Source organism: Sorex fumeus, unplaced genomic scaffold, assembly GCF_029834395.1.
Source record: "Sorex fumeus unplaced genomic scaffold, SorFum_2.1 ptg000034l, whole genome shotgun sequence".
NCBI lineage: Eukaryota > Metazoa > Chordata > Mammalia > Eulipotyphla > Soricidae > Sorex > Sorex fumeus.
In genome coordinates, this window is record NW_026606091.1 from 32,469,391 (window position 1) to 32,492,570 (window position 23,180).

Here is a 23,180-nt window from a genome sequence, read left to right on the forward strand (position 1 = left end):
ATCTGGACCCTGGTCTAGCCAAATTCTTGCCTGGGAGTCGGAGACTGAGCACGACACACACCAGGAATCAAACCTAGGCCCAAAGCAACCTTTTTTTTTTTTTTTTTGCTTTTTGAGTCATGCCCGGCGATGCTCAGGGTTCACTCCTGGCTTTGCACTCAGGAATTACTCCTGGCGGTGCTTGGGGAACCATATGGGATGCCGGGGATTGAACCCGGGTCGGCCACATGCAAGGCAAATGCCCTACCCGCTGTGCTATTGCTCCAGCTCCCCAAAGCAACTTTCAAGGCCTCACTCCCCCCCCACCCCTCCCCCCCCACTCCCGTGCACCATGAGGTGAGGTGGGGTCCTCCAGGAGGCCCTCCGCCCTCCAGTGCAGCTCTCCTGACCCCACTCCCTGCTTGCAGGGGGCTTTCTGAGCTGCTCAGGAGGGACGAGCAACAATGCTTCCAGGCTAACGGGAAAGTCCACTCGGAGACTGCTGGCTCTGTGCTGGGAGGCCTCTCTGGCCTGGTGCTTGGAGAAGACTGAGGCAGGCAAAGAGAAGAAAGTTTCCTGCATGCATGCGGGGAGTGAGTGGGTGGGTGGGGCACCAGCAAAGGCCCCGGTCTGGAAAGAGCAACAGGAGCAAGATGAGGACAATAACGGGAGAGCGGCAGAGAAGGCTTGATTGCTAACGGGAGCACTTTCCTCCCCCCTCGCAGAGCCTCTTTATAGAGAGGGGCAGGCCAGGTTGGAGGAAGCTCCCTCGGGCCCTTAGGGGACCAGACACGGTGGCTTGCAAGACTTGCAGCTGAATCCTGCGGGCAGGCGACACACGAACAAGCTGAAGTCTATCCAGGACGTCCACACCAGGGAGAGACGGGTCGGGGCCTCTCGCTGGTCCATGGCTGCGGGAGCGCAGCGGGACGGCTTGGGTAGACGTGCAGGAGGCAAGTGGCCGGGGCAGCGGGGCTGGGGGGCGGCGAGGGGCCGTCCGCCCGCGCAGCTGCACACACAGCGGCGGGGTGGGGCGCGGCCCGGGCCCCTAGGGCAGCCGGGGGATGGTGATGGCCCCTTCCCAGAGCCGCAGGGCCGGGTACAGGGGCTCCTGGAAGGAGGCGCGGAAGGTGTGCAGGTGGCTCATGCCGCCCGTCACGTCGTAGAAGGCCAGGAAACCCGCCTCGTAATCCAGGAAGACGCCCAGCCGGTCGGGGTCGTCGCGGGGCCGCAGGCGGCAGCGCTGGCCGTCGTGGAAGGCCCAGTACTCCAGGTCGTAGCGCTTGAGGCACCAGGACTGGCGGTTGCAGCCCAGGCGGCTGGCGGCCGAGCTCCCGCGGCGCCGCATCGAGCCGTAGGCCGCGCCCACCCACCAGCCCACGCCGGCCTCCTGCAGGTCCACCTCCCAGTAGTGGCGCCCGGCCGAGAAGCAGTCGCGGCTCAGCACCTGCCACAGCTCGTCGAAGCGCAGCGCGGACGCGGGCCCCAGGCGACCCAGGAGGCCGCAGTGCACCGTCAGCCGGTCGGACGACAGGCGAAGGCGCGAGTGCATCGTGTCCCCGTCCAGCGTGGGTGTGCGCGCGTCTGCGGGGACAACAGGACACACCTGATGGCCGGGGCGGAGCTAGCCGGGAAGCCCAGCCTGCCCCCGGGTGTAGGCCCCGCCCCAGGACTCAGGCCCCGCCCCCGAGTGTAGGCCCCGCCCCAGGACGCAAGCCCCACCCATGGCGCAGGCCCCGCCCAGGACTCAGGCCCCGCCCCGGCTATAAGTCCCGCCCCAAGGATGCAGGCCCCGCCCCTGGATATAGGCCCCGCCCCTGGGATGCAGTCCCCACCCCTGGATGCAGGCCCCGCCCCTGGGTGTAGGCCCCACCCCTGGGATATAGGCCCTGCCCTTGGGTATAGGGCCTGACCCAGAACGCAGGCTCTGCCCCTGAGTGTAGGTCCCGCCCAAGACTCAGACCTCACGGGGTGTAGGCCTTATCCCAGACCCAGGCTCAGGTCCAAGGTGTTGATTCCACCCCCAGCCGTAGGCTCCATCCTTGGGTGTAGATCCCGCCCCCCGGGTGCTGGCCCCGTCCACAGAGCTCCCCCAGACTCCCCATTTCGCCCCCACGGCGTACTGACTCCCCTGTTCAGTAAGAAAGGTGGGAAAATCTGCCAGCCACCCTGATGACCTCAAGGGAGGTGGCCGAGGGATACACAAAGAGGAAATGTTTCTGCAAACCTTTTGGACTTTCCAACTGTTTGTGCTGGGTCTGAGTGATAGTATAGCAGGTAGGGCTTTTGCCTTGCATTCGGCGGACCCAGGTGCAATCCCTGGCATACCATATGGTATTCCGAGCAATGCCTAGAGTAATTCCTGAGTGCAGAGCCAGGAGTAACCCCTGAGCATCGGTGGATGTAACCCAAAAAGCCAAATAAATAAATAAATAAATGTTTGTGCCATGAGATTCATCAACAATATCTTAAAAAGTGCCACAGAAAACTCCTTTCGTTACTGTTTCCATATGTCTGCCTTTAATTTACCTGCCACCTTATCTATTTACTTAAACATTGATATCACACCACATACGCTTTTGGATAATCTGCTTCATGAAAATATATTGATGTATTTATGAAGTTCTGATGTTAGCCTAACCCCTTTTCAACACCCTCCTTTAAAACACAATACCTCTTATTTTTTATTTTTGGGCCACACCTCTGATGCTCAGAGGTTACTCCTGGCTCTGCACTCAGGAATTATTCCTGATGGTGCTTGTGGGACCATAATGGATGCTGGAGATCGAACCCAGGTGGGCTGCATGCAAGGCGAGCTCCCTATCCACTGTACTATGGCTCCAGCCTCCTAAAAAAAATATTATCTTTCAAAAGACTGCTTAAAAGTTGTTTGAGGGCTGAAGAAATGTAACAGTGATTAAAGTGTTTGCTTTGAATGCAGCCAACCCCACTTTGATCTCTGGCATTGCATATAGTTCTCTGGGCCTACCCAGTGTGATGCCTAACCGGGAGTAATCCATGAGCACCCCATGAGCACAGCCTGGTGTAGTCCCCAAACAAAATAATAGAAAAAACCCTCCCGAGGCCAGACCAGGCGTACAGTGGTAGGCTGTTTGCCTTGCATGCGGCCAACGAGGTTCAATCCCTGGCATCCCATATGGCCCCCCAAATACCATCATGAGTAATTCTTGAGTGCAGAGCCAGTACGTCGCCGATGTAACCGTCAAATCAAACAAAAACACCCTCCCCTTCCAAAGAAAGACTTTTGATAACACTACTGTTATCATATCTTTTATGTATTTGTTTTCTTTTAACTGTACAGGGACCAAAGTCCAGACCTCACACATGCAGAGCAAGTGCTCCAGGGCTGAGCTTCTGATAGCGATTATGTATTTATATATTTAGATATACATGTAGATACCCCTGTCTTTTGAAGCCTACTATTGTTTTATTTCGGGGTCACACCTGGAAGTGCTCAGGGACTACTCAGTTCTGGGGTTCCTTGGAGCTGTTGCCCTAGTGCCTATGCACTTATTTTTTTTAATGCACTTATTTTTTAAAAAAAGGAAATAATCCTAAAATATCGCCAAATTGACCTCCACGAAGGCAGCAGTGATTTAAACTTCCTAAAATAAGTCTCTCTGCATCCTACATATACAGATATGCAAGTCCCAGGAAGCAGCTCGAGGGGCTGGCGCCGAAGCCTTTTCTGTATGCCAGGCTCTGAGTTCAATCCTCAGTACCACATGCCTGACCCCTGCACCCCCAGGTTGCTGAGGTCCCCCACCGTTATCAGAAGTGGCCCTGGGTCCCCTAAGCACTCTAGGAAGCCCCTTGCTAATAACAGGATCTAGACCTAGGGTTGCTTGGCTTCAGCAGATATTGCCAATCATTTTTCTCAGTATTGCTTTGGAGTTTTCTATAAAGAGGCTTTATACATCTTTTGTTAGATACATTCCTGTTATTTTTAAAATTGCTATAGAAAAAGAAATAGAATTTCATCTTCTAATTTTTTATAGTATGTAAAAATAAGTTGTGTATTGACATTACACATTCAGCACCTGTTCTAAATTCACTTAATGATTCTAATTTACCTAGATTAGGAAGTTTCTGTAAATAATCATGTTGTCTGTAACTAGTGATCTATTTTTCCCCTTTTCCAATCCTTACAGCTTCTCATTCTTGCCTCAAGACCCAGTGCAGGGGCTGGAGAGATAGCACAGCGGGTAGGGCTTTTGCCTTGCACGCAGCCGACCCGGGTTCGATTCCCAGCATCCCATATGGTCCCCTGAGCACCACCAGGAGTAACTCCTGAGTGCGGAGCCAGGAGTAACCCCTGTGCATCTCCAGGTGTGACCCAAAAAAAGCAAAAAAAAAAAAAAGACCCAGTGCAGGACATTTGGAATAATTCTGTATAAAGAACAATACTGCCTGACAGAGGGGGTGCATTTAGTGGTAGAGCATTTCTCTTACATGCATGATACCCTGGGTTCAGTCTTGGGGTTGGCGGGGAGCATAAACACCTGTGTGCATTCAAAAACATGCATAAGAACTTTTGTTGCAACCTGTGTCTGGAGAAAATAGTGCAAAGTAGGCTATACAGTATCCATATGATGGAACACTAGCATTGAACATGCTCCATCAGCAATATGGGTTTCATAAATACAAAACATACAATTTGAATAACAAAATCATATATAAAGGTCAAAAACTGGAAAATCTGTGGTGTTATATAAGAAAGGAGAGTGGTTATCCTGGAGATAGTGAACAGGAGGAGATACGAGGAAGGCTTCTAGAGAGCTGGAATTTTGTTATTTCTTGGTCTGAACGAGGCTAAGGAATATATTAACTTAAAAAATAATTTTTGGGGGGTATGGTGCCGCCAGCAGGTCAATCTGTACCTGTGAGGCGAGAGCATCAGCAGCCTAATGGCACCATCAGACTTCCAGATATCCCAAAATTGCTGCTGTGCCTTTGGCCAGACCCCAAAAACTTGGGGCAAAGTTTATCAAGAAAGTAAACGGCCAAAAGTTAGGTATGTGAGAGACACACGCACAAACCACCTCCGGCTCAGCTATATAATTGGAGGCAAGGCCTCTCTGGTTCCTGATAAAACTGCTTAACGATCATGAACCCAGAGACTCAGAAACAAATCTCGAAACCCAGTGGCTTTTGGCAGAGATGCGTCGGGTCCCCGCAATGGGTTACTGGGACCGAACCACCCCAGGGGGGGAAGGGTGTTGTTCCTCCTCCTGCTCCCCCTTGGCAGCTCAGTGGCCACCACCCTCTAGAGGCGATTGGACAGTCAGGTTTGGACCCACAGTGATGAGACGCGGGGCCTCAAGGGATGGGGCTGGAGCCAGCCCTTTCCTCCACGCCCCAATGAGACCCTGAGTCACTGCCCACAAATGGCCTCTTTGGCTCCTGATCAAGCTGCTTAATGGCCATGATCCCAGAGACTCAGGAACAAATCTTGGAACCCAGCAGATTTTGGCAGAAATCCCTTCAGATTTAATTGTTAAAATTTTGGAATTCCAAAATCGTGTGGCCACTACTGGTACTGAATGACATCATATGTTATTCATAACCAGCAACAGAAAACAAATTGTCTACCATTGCCTTTTCAGCAGATCTGAGTGTTGGGGTAAAATCCCAAATAATAATGGTGGGTCTGGCGCTGAAATATTGAATGTAATCAAAGTAGAGAGAGAGTAATGTGGAAATTATCTGCCCCACAGGTAGGGGGAGGGTGTGGAAATAGGGGTATACTGGGGTTTTCGGTGGTGGAAAATGGGCACTGGTGTAGGGACGGGTGTTTTATCATTGTATGATAAAACATGTAAGATTTAAACCCGAAAGCTTTGTAACTGCTCTCATGGTGATTCAATAAATAAAATTATAAAAAAGGGGGGAAAAAAGTAAGGTGGAGTTCATGCCCAATTCAATCAGCCTAATCAATGGCTGAATAAATAGCAACACTCCTACATTAAAAAAAAAAAGAATAGAAAAAAAAAGAAAAAATAATTTTGGGCCAGAGAGACAGTACAGGGGTTTAGGTGGTTGCCCTGCATGTGGCCTACTAGTGTTTGATCCCTGGCATTACATATGGTCCCCAAGGTCTGCCAGGAGTATGCCTTGAGTACCTGTGGGTATAGCCCAACCTTCCCTAGCAATTCCCCCCATAAAAATCATCAGCTGCACTCCCTCCCTTTAATTTGTGCCCTCTTTTTATGTATTTCATTTTTTAATTAAAATTTACTTCAAAAAGTATAGGGGCTGGAGCAATAGCACAGAGGGTAAGGCGTTTGCCTTGCACGCGGCTGACCTGAGTTCAATTCCCAGCATCCCATATGGTCCCCTGAGCACTGCCAGGAGTAATTCCTGAGTGCAGAACCAGGAATAACCCCTGTGCATTGCGGGGTGTGATCCAAAAAGCCAAAAAAAAAGTATATCTAATAGTTCTTTTTTTGGGGGGTGCCCACTTAGCAGTGCTCAGGGATCACTCCTGGTTAGCTCAGGGGACCATTTAGGGTGCCAGAGACTGAACACATGTTGGGATGTGCAAGTCAAGAGCCCTACCCATTGTACTATCTCTCAGGCCCTAATAATTCTACTTCTTTTTTTTTTTTTTTGCTTTTTTGGGTCACACCCAGCAATGCACAGGGGTCACTCCTGGCTCTGTGCTCAGGAATTACCCCTGGCGGTGCTCAGGGGACCATAAGAGATGCTGGGAATCGAACCTGAGTTGGCTGTGTGCAAGGCAAACGCCCTACCCATTGTGCTATTGCTCCAGCCCCTTTTAAGAAATTATTCCTAAAATATAATTTTAAAAGCCACTAAGGTATATATACCCCTTCACTCATTAATTCAGCAACTATATCCATGAACTGTTTTACTTTTATCTATTTATTTTTGGAGGCTTGGGGCTCACACCCAGTTTTGCTCAGGGCTTACTCCTGGCTCAGTGCCCAGGGATCACTTTTAGCAGTACTTGAGAAACCATATATAGTGCTGGGGACCAACTCCAGGTTAGCTGCATATAAGGCAAGTGCCCTGCTACTGTGCTATCTTTCCCAACATCACCATTTCAGAAATAAAAATACAAGGCAATCTAAATATCCAACATTATAAGACTTAAATTATTATTATTCAACGGAATACAGGGCTGGAGCTACAGCACAGTGGGTAGGGCATTTGCCTTGCATGCGGCCGACCTGGGTTTGATTCCTCCGCCCCTCTAGGAGAGTATACCGCCCGCCCAGCAAAGCCTGGTAAGCTACCTGTGACGTATTCAATATGCCAAACACAGTAACAGCAAGTCTCACAATGGAGACGTTACTGGACCCGCTTGAGCAAATCGATGAACAACAGAAGGACAGTGCTACAGTGTAATGGAATACTCTGTACCCTTTAACTTTAACTGGTATACTACTCATACTGAAATAATTGCTCAAGCTATACTTCTCTTTTTTCTTTTTTTTTTTTTTACTTTTTGGGTGGACACCCAGCGATGCTCAGGGTTTACTCCTGGCTCTGCACTCAGGAATTACTCCTAGCGGTGCTTGGGGGACCATATAGGATGCTGGGGACTGAACCTGGGTCAGCTGCGTGCAAGGCAAATGCCCTACCTGCTGTACTATCACTCCGGCCCCTCAAGCTATACTTTTAAATACAAAAATTATAAAAAGCTGATCCCACTAAAAATCTATGTGCTTTTAAGATGTCCAAAAGATTATACACCAAAATATTAATAGTATATATCTCCAGGGAAGACAACTCTTTCCTATTATATAGCTGTAATTTCTAATTTTCTATAGGAAGCATGTATTACATGGAAATTAAGAAGATACACTATGTCCACAATGTATCAGTAAGTGAAAAAACACATTACCAAACTATATGGTATGTTTGCTAACTACACATATATGTGAAATTGACTGTAGGTACACATTGCTCTGCCAAAGAAAACTGAAAAGACAAATAGTAGTTGTCTGTGGGAGAGTTGTGAGTTCCTTTAAAAATTTTGCTTTTGTTTTCTGGGACCTGGAATATGGCATGCACCTTGCCTGTGTGAGACCTTGGGGTCCATGGGTGCCACCCTGTCCAGCACCACTACACATGGCCTGAGAGACTCTCACAAAACAATTAAAAACTTTTTGCTGTTGTTGTTTTCTAATTTGTCTACAGTGAACATGCATTCTTGCTGATGTTAAAGTACTGAGGAGGGGCTGGAGTGATAGCACAGCGGGTAGGGCATTTGCTTTGCATGCAACCAACCCGGGTTCAATCCCGGGCATCACATATGGTCTCCCAAGCAATGCGTGGAGTAATTTCTGAGTGCAGAGCCAGGAATAAACCCTGAGCATCGCTGGTCGTGACCCAAAAAGAAAAAAATAAAAGTACTGAGGATAAAGGTGTTTTAAAGACCTAGTTGGAGCTCTTTGAAGGGAAGTACAGTTTGGGGGTGGCCACGTCCTCGGGCACCATTGCTCTCCCTTCCCATCCCACGCAGCCCACCTCCCTCTCCATCCCTCTCCATTCTGCCCGGCTCTAAGTTCTTACATTTCAGGAAGAGCGAGCGCTCTGGCGTGGGCCCCGTCTTCAACAGGGAGCCGGGCCTGGCGCTGGAGGAGCCTGAGAGCCGGCAGTTCATATCTGCAACAGATTGTAAAGCCTGAGTGGCAGGTGCACAAATGATGAAAAACGGAAACGGTGACCAAACAGGGGATAGATCCCGTCTCTAATGGCTCCCCTCTGTCCCCAAGGAGGAGCACACAAAACCACCACCAGGCATGCTCACATCTGGCGCCTTCCTGAATGGGAAGCCAAGGCCGGCCCTGGGAAGCTCTCACCAGGGAGGAGGAGACAATAGCGCCAGCATCCTGAGCACCAGGCCAGGTACCAGAGGTGAGACCTGGGCCACCCCTGCCACCCCACTGACACCTTGCAGAGTACTGCGGGCACAGAGACAGAGCTGGAAGGGGCTTGGGGCTTGCAGAGAAGGCCTTCTGGAGAGGAAGCACTTCAGCCGCACTTAAAGGATGGATGAGAGTGGGGATGGAGACACAGTCCAGTGGGTAGGGTATCGCCTTGCATGACGTGGACACGGTTCAATCCATGGTCTCCGAAACCCCACCAGAAGTCATCCCTGAGTGCAGAGCCAGGAGTAACCCCTGAGCACTGTTGCTTGGGTGTACCCCCAACCCCCGCTGCTGTGCCCCACACACAAAAAATATACAAGGATGGGCAATATTTGGGCACCAAGAAGGAGGAGGAAGAGGCTTTTCGAAGTGAGGTACACAGAAGGTGCCTGAGGGCAGATTTCTCTACCCTCTCTCTTATGGGAAATGGGGCAGTTAGAGTGGGCACAGGGATCCTGCTTGGAGTCTGTCCAAGCTGGAATTTATCTCCTGCCCAGAGACACAGCCGCAGCCCCACCCCAGTACTTGCTCCCAGCCCTCCTCCCAGAGGTCTCTGCAAAGGTGACCTGTGGAAACCCCAGACCGCCCACAAACCTAGAATCATCAATCCAACTGCTAATCCTCTGTCCTAGCATCACCACAGAGACAGCCAGACTTACCACCTCTAACAGGTCCAACACTTCATTCCCTCCAATATCTAGTGTGAGGCCTAAAAGAAGGCTTCTCAGAAGCTATGACAAGCTGCAGCTAAACATTAAGTCTCAACTAGGCCTCGGTTTCTATTTCCCCAAAGCAGGACTTGCAATTTCTGGTAACCTCCCAGTTGAGTAATTTGCCAAGATAAGGAATTGGGCAGTTGGGTCTGGCCGGTCACGAAGGGTCACTGTGCCCTCCTTAGAAACTGATGCTCACCATTGCCTAATTGCTGACCACCACTGTAATAGGGCCAATGCTAAAAGTAGACCAGGATATAAATTGCTTCTTAAGTCTGAACCCTATCTAAACTGCTTGGGATTTGGAGTCGGGGTCCTGTCAAGACTCCACTGCGTTGGATGAGACTTGGACCCTAGCTTGGGCCAACGCTGGTTTGGGTTAGTAATGAAGTTTCTTTGCTTTTGCATTATCGTGTGTGGACTGGGTCTCTCCGAAATTGGGGATCTGAAACTTGAGCACAACACTAGATATAAGACATATTATAGATGGTATAAAACACACATGTTATATAACACACATAACACATGATGCTTGTAACATACAAAATTCTCGTAATCTATAATCTATATAATATATGAATTATATATTGAGGGTCTCCTAAGTGGTGCTGAGGAGGCCCAGGCATCCCACCATTGATTCTTGGCCAACCAGATTCAGGTCTCAGTGCAAGTGTCTGAGGATGCAGCAACTGGCTCAGGCCTGCAGTGCCAGGAACACGCAGGCCACCCCAGGTAATCTCCTATCCAGTTTTAACACCTGTCTCATCTCTTGATTGCTTTTCTAGAACTATCACCTGGTCCATTAAGCGCCACTGTTTTTTTCTTTCTTCTTCTTCTTTTTTTTTTTTAAATTTAAACTTGGGCTTCCTTTAAGCTTTTGCTAAAAATAGCATCACAGAGGGCTGGAGCGATAGCATAGCGGGTAAGGCGTTGCACGCAGCCAACATGGCCGACCCAAGTTCGATTCCTCTGCCCCTCTCGGAGAGCCCGGCAAGCTACTGAGAGTATCTTGCCCGCACGGCAAAGCCTGGCAAGCTACCCGTGACCTATTCAATATGCCAAACACAGTAACAATAAAGTCTCATGATGGAGACGTTACTGGGCCAGCTCGAGAAAATCGATGAACAACGGGAGGACAGTGACAGTGACAGCATCACAGGGGGAACAAAGAGACAGGCAAGCCGTTCCTGTTGCTTTTTGGGTCACACCCGGCAATGCACAGGGGTTACTCCTGGCTCATACACTCAGGAATTACTCCTGGTGGGTGCTTGGGGGACTATATGGGATGCTGAGAATCGAACCCGGATTGGCTGTGTGCAAGGCAAACACCCTACCCGCTGTACTATCACTCCAGCCCCTCGATTCATTCTTCTGCATATCTAGGACCAACTGTTTTGCCAGATCCAGCAGAATGTGAGAGCCCTGAATGTGAAAGCTGAAGTTTAGCAAAACCCAGGGAACAGCTCTCTGCCCTGCTCTGACCTGGAGGTGTGGGGCCACGGCCTGACTCTGTGGCAGGCCTCCTGAGCACCCTCCCACGTGAGCTGAGCCTTCCAAGCTTTGCCTCTCTGCAACGTGTCAAGGTCGGTGTGGGAAACGCAGCACAGTACTGCAAACGGGTGATCGATACCCTCCCACACCCTCACTATAGAAGCTGATCCCCTGCGTTCTCTGCCTATCCGCACCTTTCTCCTCCAGACCGATGGATCTCTCTCTCTCTCTCTCTCTCTCTCTCTCTCTCTCTCAGCAAATAGCCACGCACGTGCTTTCCAGCCCCCCCTTCCCTGCCTTCTCCATCAGCTGTTCTTACAGACCACAGTGGGCTCTGCCGACAACCCCGGGCCATCGGCATCCCGTTCGGTCTCCTAACCACAGCCTGCTTCCAGGAATGACAGGGCCTTCATCTCTCTTCCTGTCCCCTCCCCCGCATCACAGGGGTTTTTCTTTAGCGTGCCAGGCCTCGCTTACCCAGGGCATGGGCCCTTTGTGCCCAGCGAGAGCAGACACCTAGAGTCTAAGCCTGCGTGTGCTGTTCCAAGGGCAACCGATGGAGCCTTCCAGCCTTTCTGGAAGGAGTTAAACCATCACACCCTACAGAAGTGCAATCACAGGTGGGTACAGCCGGGGGCCCGCCTGGACCCGGGGCAGGAGACTGTGGCTGGGGCCAGCCTCTGTGCAAGCTGCCTACCTTGCCCCAGCCCTTACGAACTGCCGAGCACACGAGCCTTTCCTGTGGGTCAGTACACACAAACCCCTCCTAGAGGGGCCACCCGCTATCCCTGTCTCTTTCCCTGGGCTGGACTCTGGCGCAGAGCACGGCTGCTGACCACTCTTGTCAGTCCCCCACACCCCCGACACACTGTGCTTTGTCCCGTTCTTTGTTCTGCCTGGTGCGGAACAGAAGGGCGGGCTCAGTGAGTGTTCCAGAGTCATCCTCAGAGCAGGGAAGAATGAGTGAATGGAACCAACCAAAAGATGTTTCGGAGCTGCGTGCTAGGACACTAGCGAGAGCTCGGCCCAAAGGGGTTTTGTCATGAGCCCTCCTGGCCCGCTCCACAGGTGTTGGGGATGGCAGACAGGGAGACCCCAGGGGAGCAGGGAGCCCAGGAGGTAGTTTGGAGGGGAAGCTTGGCCAGACAGAGGAAGAAGGAGGGGGAGCCTCAAGCAAGTCCTGGGAGGTGGCCTAGGGCCCTGGGAATGAGGGAGGCTTGAGGATGGACAGGCAGGCGCGGTCAGAGGGTCTGCCCACCCCTCCGTCCACCAGCCTCTGTGCATCGGGGGCAGCCAGGACCCAGTGCAGGTCACCTAGGAACTCACTCTCTTTGAGGCGCACTTCTAGAGAGTTCTGCAACGTGCTCCGCATGGCTTCGGCCAGGTCCTTGTAGAAAATCTTGACGGGCTCGAAGGAGAAAGGTACAGGGTGGCACAGCTCGCCCAGGCTCATGTGGCGCTGCAGCTCCTGCTCAGTGGCCGTGTAGCCCTGCAAGGGCATGAAGGGGCTCTGGGAGCTGCCGGCAGCAGCCCGGCCCCCTCTGCTGCAGCCCCGTCCACAAGTAGAGAATGGCACCATCCACCCCCCCACCTGCCCCTGAGCTCACTGAGTGCTCTTTGGTGACAGGTGTTTGGGGTCAAGCAAAGAGTCCAGGGTTGATCCCTGTCCTCTAGCCACTTCACAAGGGGCACTGTCACTAGGTCAGGGGGGCAAGAGGGAGAGGTCAGGTTTTCTGAGGATGGAGTCTTGGCGACACGTCCAAAGGGTTTCTCCACCCACCTCTACCTTTTTTTTTTCTTGCTTTTTAGGTCACACTAGGTGGTGCTCAGGGATTCCTCCTGGCTCTACGTTCAGAAATTACTGATGGGGTTTGGTGAACTCCATGTGGTGCCAGGGATGGAACTCAGGTCCACTGTGTGCAAGGCAAGGGCCTTTCCTGCTGTCCTATGGCTCCAGCTGGCTGCTTCTTCTTTTTTTGCTTTTTTTTGGGGGGGGGGTCACACCCAGCAATGCACAGGGGTTACTCCTGGCTCATACACTCAGGAATTACTCCTGGCGGTGCTCGGTGGACCATATGGGATGCTGGGAATCAAACTCAGGTCAGCTGTGTGCAAGGCAAATAGCCTACCTGCTGTGCTATCGCTCCAGCCCCTGACTGCTCCTTTTTAAACACACTTCCTGTGCTCAGTGTGGTTTTGCTGAGAAGACTAGATGTGGAGGTGAGGGTGGGTGGGCTGGGGTGGGGCGGTGCACACCATGACATCCTGCTCTGCAGGGGCCCAGCCTTCCTCCTCACTTCCTGGCCCCTTGTCAGCTTTAAGCTCACAGGTGGCAGAGGTCAGGAAAGGGATGCCATGTGGGGTCAGAGGAATAGTACAGCGGGTAGGACATTGCCTTGCACATTGCAGACCCGAGTTCAACCCTTGGCCTCCCACATGGTTCCCTGAGCCCACCAGGAGTTATCCCTGAGCACCACCAGGTGTGGCTCACCCCCCACCCTCAGCAAAAAAGAGAAGGGAAAAGGATGTCATGAAGTGAGCAACATGATTGGCTCCCGACTGCCCAGAAGCCATAGCAGAGGGCAGAGGAGAGACTGGCACGAGAGGGAAGCCCACAGAATGCCACAGCGGCGGCATCCCTGTCATCTGATCCACAGCTCCGGGAAACTCCTGGGACAGGTGGGGAGCAGGGACGCAAGAGAGCTGGGTTGTGGATCAGAGGGGCCGGTTTCTCTGCCAGCTGTAGTCGTGGAGTGACCTTTGAGTCTCGGTTTCTCACTGGAACCCCAGGGTGGCGATATCAACAGTCCCAAGTTCTGGTACTTACTGGAATGAGGATATGTGCTGGAACACAAAGGCCCCCCACAAAACTGTGGTTGGGGGGGCTGGAACGATAGCACAGCGGGTAGGGCCTTTTCCTGGCACGTGGCCGACCTGGGTTTGATTCCCAGCATCCCACATGGCCCCCCAAGCACCACCAGGAGTAATTCTTGAGTGCAGAGCCAGGAGTAACCCCTGTGCATCACCGGGTGTGACCCAAAAAGGAAAAAAAAAACACCAACCCCCCCCCCCGCAAAAAAAAAAAACAACCTGTGGCTGTGGTTTTATTTCTTTTCTATTTTATTTTATTTCTTTTTAAGGATAGGATGGCACATCTGGCTGTGATTGGACTTAATCCTGGCTCTGTGCTCTAGGATCACCCCTGGCAGTGCTCCAGGAACCCTATGGGATATTGGGGAATCAAAGCTGGACCAGCCACATGCAAGGCAAACGCCCTACAGGCTGCCGTCCTATCACTCTAGCCCCAGGTGGCTGTGATTTAAACAGTCCACAGAGCACATTTATCGTCCCAGTCGCTCACATCAGCCCGCATGTGCAGGCAGGAAGGTCTCCTGTGGACACAGCATCTCTGGGCCTGTCCTTGACAAGCACAGACTGTGCTCAGCACCACGGGGCTGGCCAGGAGGGAAGGGGTGGCAGGGAGGGCCCCGCTGTATTACCTGCAGTAGCTGCACAGGGTTGGGCTCCTGGCTGATGCGCCAGACCTGGTTGGAGAGGTCGTGAATAAGATCCATTTGCTCCCCACAAGACTCGATCTGCTCTCTGAACACCTGGAGGGTGAGCTGCATGTTTCTGTCAATGAACTTCTTGGCTGCCTTCTCCTCTTCATCAAGAAGTTGTCTGAGCTCAGAGAATTTCACCGTCAGCCACTGTTTACTTGAATCTGCGTGAGCCTAAGGAGAAACCAGGGGCAGATGAGACATGACCAGAATAATCCCCGGCACAGACACAACTATAGTAACTTTCAGAAAGTGAGAAAGCAAGGTGACCAGTCCCAGGACAAGACAAACTTCAAAGAAAACTCAAGCTTTCTGGTGCCGGGGAGAGCATAAGTGACAGAGCCCATGCCTGACATATGTGAGGCCTTGAGTTTGATCCCTGGTACCACATGCCCTGCCCCTCAACACCGTGGTGTGTGACCGCTTAAACAAAACAAACCAAACATCAAAATTCAAGCTTTCCTCAGTATAAGCAAAAACCAACTGGAAGATGAAATAAATAAAAGATCCTTTTGTAAAATATTGGAAAAAAGTAGCAAAATTGAAAAAAAAAACATTGTAGCAAAATTTAAAAGACGTAAATAAGGTATAACATTTTTTCACAAAAACATTTAGAAAACTAAAATATGAACCCATGGAAGAAATACAACATATCCCTGGTTGGGAAGTTATTTATAAAGACTCTATAAAGGTGCTTCTTGGGGCCAGAGTGATAGTACAAGGGGGTAGGGTGCTTCTTTAAAATTTTTAAATAAAGGGCTGGAGAAACAGTACAGTGGGTAGAGCACTTGTCTTGCACGCGGCCAACCTGGGTTCAACCCCCAGCACCCCATATGGTTCCCAAGCACCACCAAGAGTGATTCCTGAGCGTAGAGCCAGGAGTAACTCCTGAGCACCATTGGCTGTGGCCCAAAAATAACAACAAAAAGGTTTTAAATAAGCATGTGCCCATATTACTATTAGTACAGTTATTCAGAAAATCATTCACACAAAACAAGAAGACAGGGGCTGGAATGATAGCACAGTGGGAAGGGCGTTTGCCATGCACGTGGCCAACCCAGGTTCGATTCCCAGCATCCCATATGGTCCCCTGAGCACTGCCAGGAATAATTCCTGAGTGCATGAGCCAAGAGTAACCCCTGAGCATCACTGGGTGTGACCCAAAAAGAAAAACAAACAAACAAAAAAACACAACAAGAAGACAGGTCAGTCTTTTCCCTGAGCCAAAGTAAATATCTGCCTAGTCCACATGGCGAAGAACTTGATCCAGGTAAGCCAAGGGGATGAGTGGGGGAACAGAGGCCTCTGGGATTCACTTCTCCCTTGTGGGGTGGACATGAGATCGAGATGGGGTCCTGACGTCTGTCTTTCCTGTGTAATGTTCTGGGCAGAGGCTTTAACATTTAACTCACTTTGGGTTAGCCTGGGAATTAATCCACATTTACAACACGGGGTCTACGAATCGCGGAGTCTCGGCACAAGAGGGTTCTTCCTGAATGAGCAAATGAAGTGTGGAGGAAATGTGTTCTAGGGACTGGAGAGAAAGGCCAGGGATTAAGGCACGTGTCTTGCATGTGGCCAACTTTGGTTTGATTTCAAGCACCACCTGGAACCCTGAGTACCAGTGGGTGTAGCTCTGGAGGGCCCCGAGCACCACTGGGTGTGATCCCAGAGGCTCCCATGCTCCTGTAGCAGCCTGAGCAGCTCTGAATTCTCAGACAGTTGGCCTGGAGTGAACCCCACACCCTGCCCCCAGACCCCCCACAAAGTAGAGATTGTGTGGGGCCAGAGCAATAGTACAGCGGGTAGGTGCTTGTCTTACATGCAGGCGACCCTGGGTTCAATCCCCAGCACCCCATATGGCCTCCTGAGCCTGCCAGAAGTGATCCCTGAGCACAGAGCCAGGATTATGTCCTGAGCACAGCAGGTGTGGTACAAGGTAGAGAAAATGTATCCCAAGCTCCAGGTTTAGAAACACGTGTTGTAGCTATGTATCTAAACACGGAACTTTTCTATAGAAACTGCAAACAAATTGGGACCGGAAAGATAGTACAGTGGGTAGGGAGTTTACTTTGTACACGCCAACTTGGGTCTGATCTCTGGCATCCCTTATGGTCCACCAAGCATGGTCAGGAATAATTCCTGAGTGAAGAGGTAGGAGTAACCCTTGGGCATTGCTGGATGTGACCCCCACCCCCCCAAAAAACAAACAAACAAAAGTGCAAGCAAATAAAATCTCCCAACTCACCTCTGCTCCAGTGTCTACAGGGCATTTTATAAAGAATAATGTACAGAACAAACATTCACAACCCGCAAGGCAGAAATAATTGACTTGTAAAAATTTCAGGTGTACACAGATGAAGAGGATTATGCAATATGGGTTAGCAATCAGAAGACTGGGGGAATTCTGGCGAGGAAACCAGGAAATTTGTTGTCTGGTTTGTTTTGCTTCGGTTTAAGGTGAAACTCAAGCCCAAGCTGAAAGAGCTGGTGTGTGGGCCCAGGCGGGGCCTAGCTGGGGAAGGATCTAGGAGGCCTAGGAGGGCGAGACTAAGAGCCTGAGCAGCCCCTCAGTCTGGGTTGTGGGTTGTGGGACAGGAAGGAGTGTATGTGCACTTGTTCTCATGCATACACCATGCAGGCTGCTCAACAGGGCTGTTACACACACAAACACACTGAGACAGAAACACAGACACACATGGACTTACATAGACACACAAGAGCACATACAGACAGACACACGTGGGCACACACAGAGACAGATGCAGAGACACACATATGGATACACATGGAGACAGACAAGCAGAGACAGACATACATACACACAGATACACACAGACACACTTAGACACCCACAGAGACAGGAACATAGACACACATATGAACATATACAGACATACACAGAAATAGGAACATATACAGACCCACACATAAAAACACATGACACACATATACACATGTGAACACACAGATACAAAAGGACACACAGAGAGACACACAGATACACATGAACACACACAGATGCAGAGATACACAGACATATGTGTCCACAGACATGCAATGGCAGATACACATACAGATGCACACAGACACATATGGACACACAGACAGACATGTGGACACCCAGATACACAGGGACACATGTAGAGATGTAGAGACACACATGGACACACACACAGATGCAGAGATACACAGACTTTCTTGGACACAGACATAGAAAAACAGATACACACACAGATGCACATGGACACCCAGATGCACAGGGACACATGCAGAGATGTACAGACACACATGGACACACACACACACAGATGCAGAGACACACAGACAGCCGGACATAGACACAGACACACACACACCCAGGGAGCTGTTCAGTGGAGCCATCTCTGCCCAGCCTCTGAGGCTCTTCTCCCAGACAGTGAGAAGCCAGTGAGAAACAGGGAGAGCGGTGCTGCTGGACACTGGGCGCACCAGGACACTCCTGAAGGCAAGCTCTCCCCCACCCAGGACACTGGAGCTCTCTCAAATGTGGGGTGGGAGGGGTCAAAGGGAAGGTCAAGGTCAGGAGCAGGTCTGGTTGGGTCCTGCCCGTTTCCAGCCTGGTAAAGGCTGGGCCATGTCACCCGTTTGGTCCCCTGGCCCTTGCTTTGTCCCCTGTAGCCCGGTGGGTCACAGGAGAAGGCACAGCAGGGTGTTAAGGCTCTTAATTTCACGCTCCAAGGGCTACTGGCTCAGCTGTCAGTCCACAGACACCCAACTCAGGGCCCCTGTCTCTGTAGGGCCGATGTCCAGAATCTCCCTCGTCCAGGCTGGGTTGATCCCGGGGAGGAGGACCCCGAGGGAGTGAGGCAGGAGAGAGAAAGCGGAAGCTAGGTTCCTGGCAATGTAGAATCCCCGAGACCCCCCACCCCCCACTGCAGCACCCAGGAAGGGCACCCTGGCCCCAGCTCTCTGCTTGCACCACTTCATCCGCACTTTGTCCACGCTGCCGGGGTGCCGGTGTCCCTGGAGGCTTTACGTCTTCCATGTGGCCTCCCGCATTCACTCTCCTCTCCCAGAACCCCCCCCCCCCCACCAGTGGTTTCTGTCCCACTAGGTGGACTCGGATGGAGCCAGAGCCTCACCTTAGTCTCAGGACCTGCCTTGCCCCATTTTGTGACCGGTGACACATTATTTCCTCTTCCTGGGAAATCTAAATCCCTCCCTGTGCTAAAAACAACAGATGCCTGAATGCATGCATTCACGTTGAGTAAGTGTCTACCTCTGCCTAGATTCGGGAGACAATAATCAGCTTCAGGTACATTTTCTATGAATTATACTTACCCACCCCTTTCACTGGTAAAGGTTCCAGAGGGCAGACCGCGGTCACCGGGCAGTCAGAAAGAACCTAACCAGCTCTGCGATCGTGTCATCTCCTCCCAGCTGGAGTGCAAAGAGAGGGTGCCACTCCCCACACCTGCACCTATGGAACCCCAGAGGTGGCGTGATGGGGGACAGAGAGCCACCCCTCTGGGATGTCAGAAAAAGCCATATTCACAGGAACTCATGGTCTGGACTTTGGACATGCTTTACAAAGGATGTGTGTGTGTGTGTGTGTGTGTGTGTGTGTGTGTGTGTGTGTGTGTGACCACAGGCTTACAGGCTTCTAAACAGCAGACTTTGGACCCTTAATGGGTGCAGTCTATTTACGTAGCTGTTTGATGGACTCAGTTTTCAATGGGATGACCTCTCCCCTAGGACTGCCTGCCTTTCCGTGCCAGCAAGCAGAGGGCAGCACAGTTGCCCCTGAACTACATCCCTCCTAAGGGCCCCTGAAAGTCCAGTCACCCCGGGCTGCCCCTCCAAACCTGCTCTGCCCCATCTGAGGCCAGTTTTCATTTTCGGTGGCTCCTTCTGGGGGCCAGCCTGGGTCTGAGTGGCAATGTGGGCCTCTGAAGGGAACTGGGAGAAAACCCACTTGCCTTGAGCTTTTCGGCAGCGTCTTCGATCTGGGTTATGTTGCCAGCCTGCTGCTGCTGCCTGGTCTCCAAGTGCTTTAGACATTCTTGGGTGAGTTTCTGCAGGGAAAGGAGGGGAAAGGGCTCAGTACTTTCACTTTTGCAATACAGGCCCCGGTCACGGTCACGAACTAACTTCCCTGCAGCACACTGTTATTCTAATAGCCAACAAGCATTTGCCACTGTGCCAAGGTAAGGTGGGGAGGTGTTACCCTAAGTAGGAGCCATAGCCTCAACTTCCAGAAGCACTGTTATCCCGTTGTGGGGTCTAAACTTTCAAGCCCAGCTCTTTTCCACTCTCTAAAGGTACCCGACTTCCTGGTGCCAGGTAATCACATGGGGCTTCTGTCTTGGTACCTGCAAGGCTCATTTTGATGGCACCTCCCTCAGGAAGTCTTCCTAGACTTCCTGTCACTGGGTACCCAGGTCTTCTCTCTGACTCCGTGATTGCCACGTTCAACCACACTAGTGTCACTGTCCTCCATCCCAAGCCCTCTCTTGGAAATCCTCCAGGTCAGAGGAGGAGTCATCTACTATGGAACAGCACTCAGGGCATAAGGTTAAGTGTGAAATGGATTCTGCAGGCGTGAAGGGGTGCACACACAGAGCTCAGTTTGAGCGGATGGCTGCGTGGGAATAAAACGGGTTCACAGAGGTGAGGGGTAGGGTGTACCTACGGCACCGGCCGAGACTCCCATCACTCTGGATAACAGCCTACAGAGCCACGTCTTGAATCAGGGATTCAGCCACGTGCCCATGTTCACCCTGGGACTCAAAGGTTGCCACCTTTGATGAGGCATGTCATTGAGGTCAAAGGTCACTGTGCAGCTGCTATGGGCCATGTGAAACTTATTAGGAATGGAAATTGGTAGAGGATTCTGATGGGAGGGAAGACTGTCCAAGGGGGCCAGATTCGGCCAGAACCTCAGACCTGCTGAGCCACAGGTGGGGACAGATCTCTAGAATCTTTGGCCACTTTCAGGATTTAGCCCAGGAGTCAGGGTGCCAAGGCACCTGATGGAGAGCAACCCAGCTGGTAGTGGAGGAATGGGGGATGGGGGTTGGTGGCTGGCATCAACCTCCTTTTCTGGATGAAAACTGCCTTTTTCTGGGTGAGAAATTGATGGGGGGGGGTGGAGAGATAGAGTACAGTGGGGTAGGGTGCTCCCCTTGCCTGAGGCCCACCCGGGTTCAGCCCCAGGCTTCCCATATGATCCCCTAAGCACCACCAGGTGTGATTCCTGAGAGCAGAGCCAGGAGTAACCCTTGAGCACTGCCAGATGTGGCCGGGAACAAAAACATGGAAGCTGTGTCGCCCCGTCCCCATTTGGGGTCAGGAGCGGTGTGGGGGAGGGACCCCTGTGCTGAGGCTGCATCCTCTATTCTTGCCCCCCATAAGGCACCTTTAGGAGAGAGTCAGAGGGGGATGTGGGGCTTTCTGGGGGCAAGTCGCCTTTTTATTTTGTCTTGGGGCCACACCCAGAGGTGCTCAGAGCTCAGGGAACACTCCTGGTGGGGTTCTGGAGGGCGAAATGGGGCGCCCGGAATCCAGGTCGACTGCGTGTAAGGCAAGAGCCCTGCCCTTTGTGCTATCTCACTGGCCTCACCTTCAGGTTTTCTAACTAGAAAGGCCTTTGCGCTTTCTCTCACTTAGAGAGAGGCCCAGCCCCAGGGCAGCGTGGTGGGGCCCGCCCGGGCGGGTCAGGTCAAGGGTATCTAGAGGAGTCGGAAATGCACACTGGCAAACCCACCTCTCTGCAAGCCTAGGGGACCGCCCCCTGCCCCCGCCCCTTTCCGGACCGGACCCCGCGCTCACCCGGGTCCTAGAGGAGTCCCGGGCGGGCGCTGCGCGCGCGCCCCTCTCTCTGCTGCCTGCGCGCCCCGCTCCGCGCCCGCCGCGCGCGCCCCCCGCGCCCCACCTGCACGCGCGCCGCCTCGTCGAGCGCCAGGCACACGGGGTGGCCGCGGTGCGCCCCCAGCACCGGGCAGAGCGTGCACACGCAGCGGCGGCACTGGCGACAGAAGAGCTCGGCCGCGCGCTCGCCGTGCTCCGGGCAGCGCCAGCCGCACGCGTCTTGCGCCTCGGCGGGCTCCGGCCCGGCGCCGGGGGCCCCGTCGCTCATCCCCGCGGGCCCCCAGCCGCCGTCGCGCAGGGAGGAGCTCCGCGGAGACTCGGGGAATTGAAACCGGGTCCCCGGAGGGGGTGGTGGTGGTGACAGCGGCGGGCGGAGCGACTCCCCGGAGTGACAGGCGTGGCCGCCGGGGTGGCTCTTCCGCCCAACGTTCATAGCGGGCACACCCCGGGGTTTGCTGGCCGGGGCTGGACCAGAAGGTAACCATGGCAGAGATTAGCACCAGGAATTTTGCTCCATGACTTGGAGGCCAGCCGCAAGTGCTAGGGGAAAAGGAAGCTCAGATAGAGAAGAGAGCACCAAATAAAGGGTGTTGGGAGGGTCCTCTCAGGATGGGAAATGCGTGATGAGAGTAGACTATAGACCAAACAAGATTGCCACTCAATGTCTCTTTTGCAAACCACAGCACTCAAAAGGAGAGAGATAACAAAAGGGAATGCCCTGCCACAGAGGTAGGGTGGGATGGGGGGATGAGGGGGTGGGAGGGATACTGGGACTGGTGGTGGTGGAGAATGAGCACTGGTGGAGGGATGGGTATTCGATCATTGTATAACTGAAACCCAAGCACAAAAATTTATAAGTCTATAACTGTACCTCATGGTGTTTTTCACAAAAAAAAAAAAAACAAAAAACGACAAACATTGGGGGGTCGGGGTGGAAACATTCATGACATGGTGGTGGGAAGGTGTAATGGTGGGTGGGATTGGTGGTGGGAATAGTAAACCTAATACATTACTGTCGACAACTTTATAAAAAGAAAATTTAAAAAAGAGAATAAACCTGCTATGATATACAGTGAGAATGATTTGAATACCTCTTCAGAATTCAGCTCTTTACCACGAAGCGATAATAGGAGATAACAGACACCTGTCTTTTTTAGGGGGGGGGTCACACCCAGCGATGCACAGGGGTTACTCCTGGCTCATGCACTCAGGAGTTACTGCTGGTGGTGCTCGGTGGACCATATGGGATGCTGGGAACCAAACCCCGGTCGGCCACGTGCAAGGCAAACACCCTACCTGCTGTGCTCCAGACCCTACACAAACACCCGTCTTAAACTTGGTGATTTAGAATGACTTACAATGACTTACAATAAAATTTGTTATTCAGGAAAAAAAGTTACAAACAAAAAGGAGGGGGTCGTGCCCAGCGGGTTAACTTTAGGAAGGACATGGAGCTGCTCTTTCGCTGGGTGGGACCAACTCTGCCGTGGCCTGCTCTTGGGTGCTAATAATCTTCGTGGGTCTTGCCTTGCTGGAGGGTGGGGTGGGTGACAGCCTCTCCAAGAAAGCCTGCCCGGGACATGGAAAATCTGGGCCTCCTGCATGCAAAGCAGGGGCTCTGCCCTGTGAATGGTCTCCCAAGCCTGGAATAAGTTGTTGGGACG

At 52.1% G+C, this 23,180-nt stretch overlaps 1 protein-coding gene across 1 annotated transcript; it reads right to left on the reverse strand.

Annotated features, from left to right (window-relative positions):
* Window positions 1–347: 347 nt before the first annotated feature.
* Window positions 348–21,822, reverse strand: TRIM14 (tripartite motif containing 14). Its single transcript, XM_056117072.1, has 6 exons — window positions 21,581–21,822; window positions 19,626–19,721; window positions 14,605–14,838; window positions 12,431–12,593; window positions 8,542–8,634; window positions 348–1,563 (listed from the first exon to the last, which is right to left on the reverse strand). Exons 1-6 carry the CDS (start codon window positions 21,782–21,784, stop codon window positions 1,028–1,030), a joined length of 1,326 nt encoding a protein of 441 aa, XP_055973047.1. The 5' UTR covers window positions 21,785–21,822; the 3' UTR covers window positions 348–1,027.
* Between the last annotated feature and the right edge of the window lie 1,358 nt (window positions 21,823–23,180).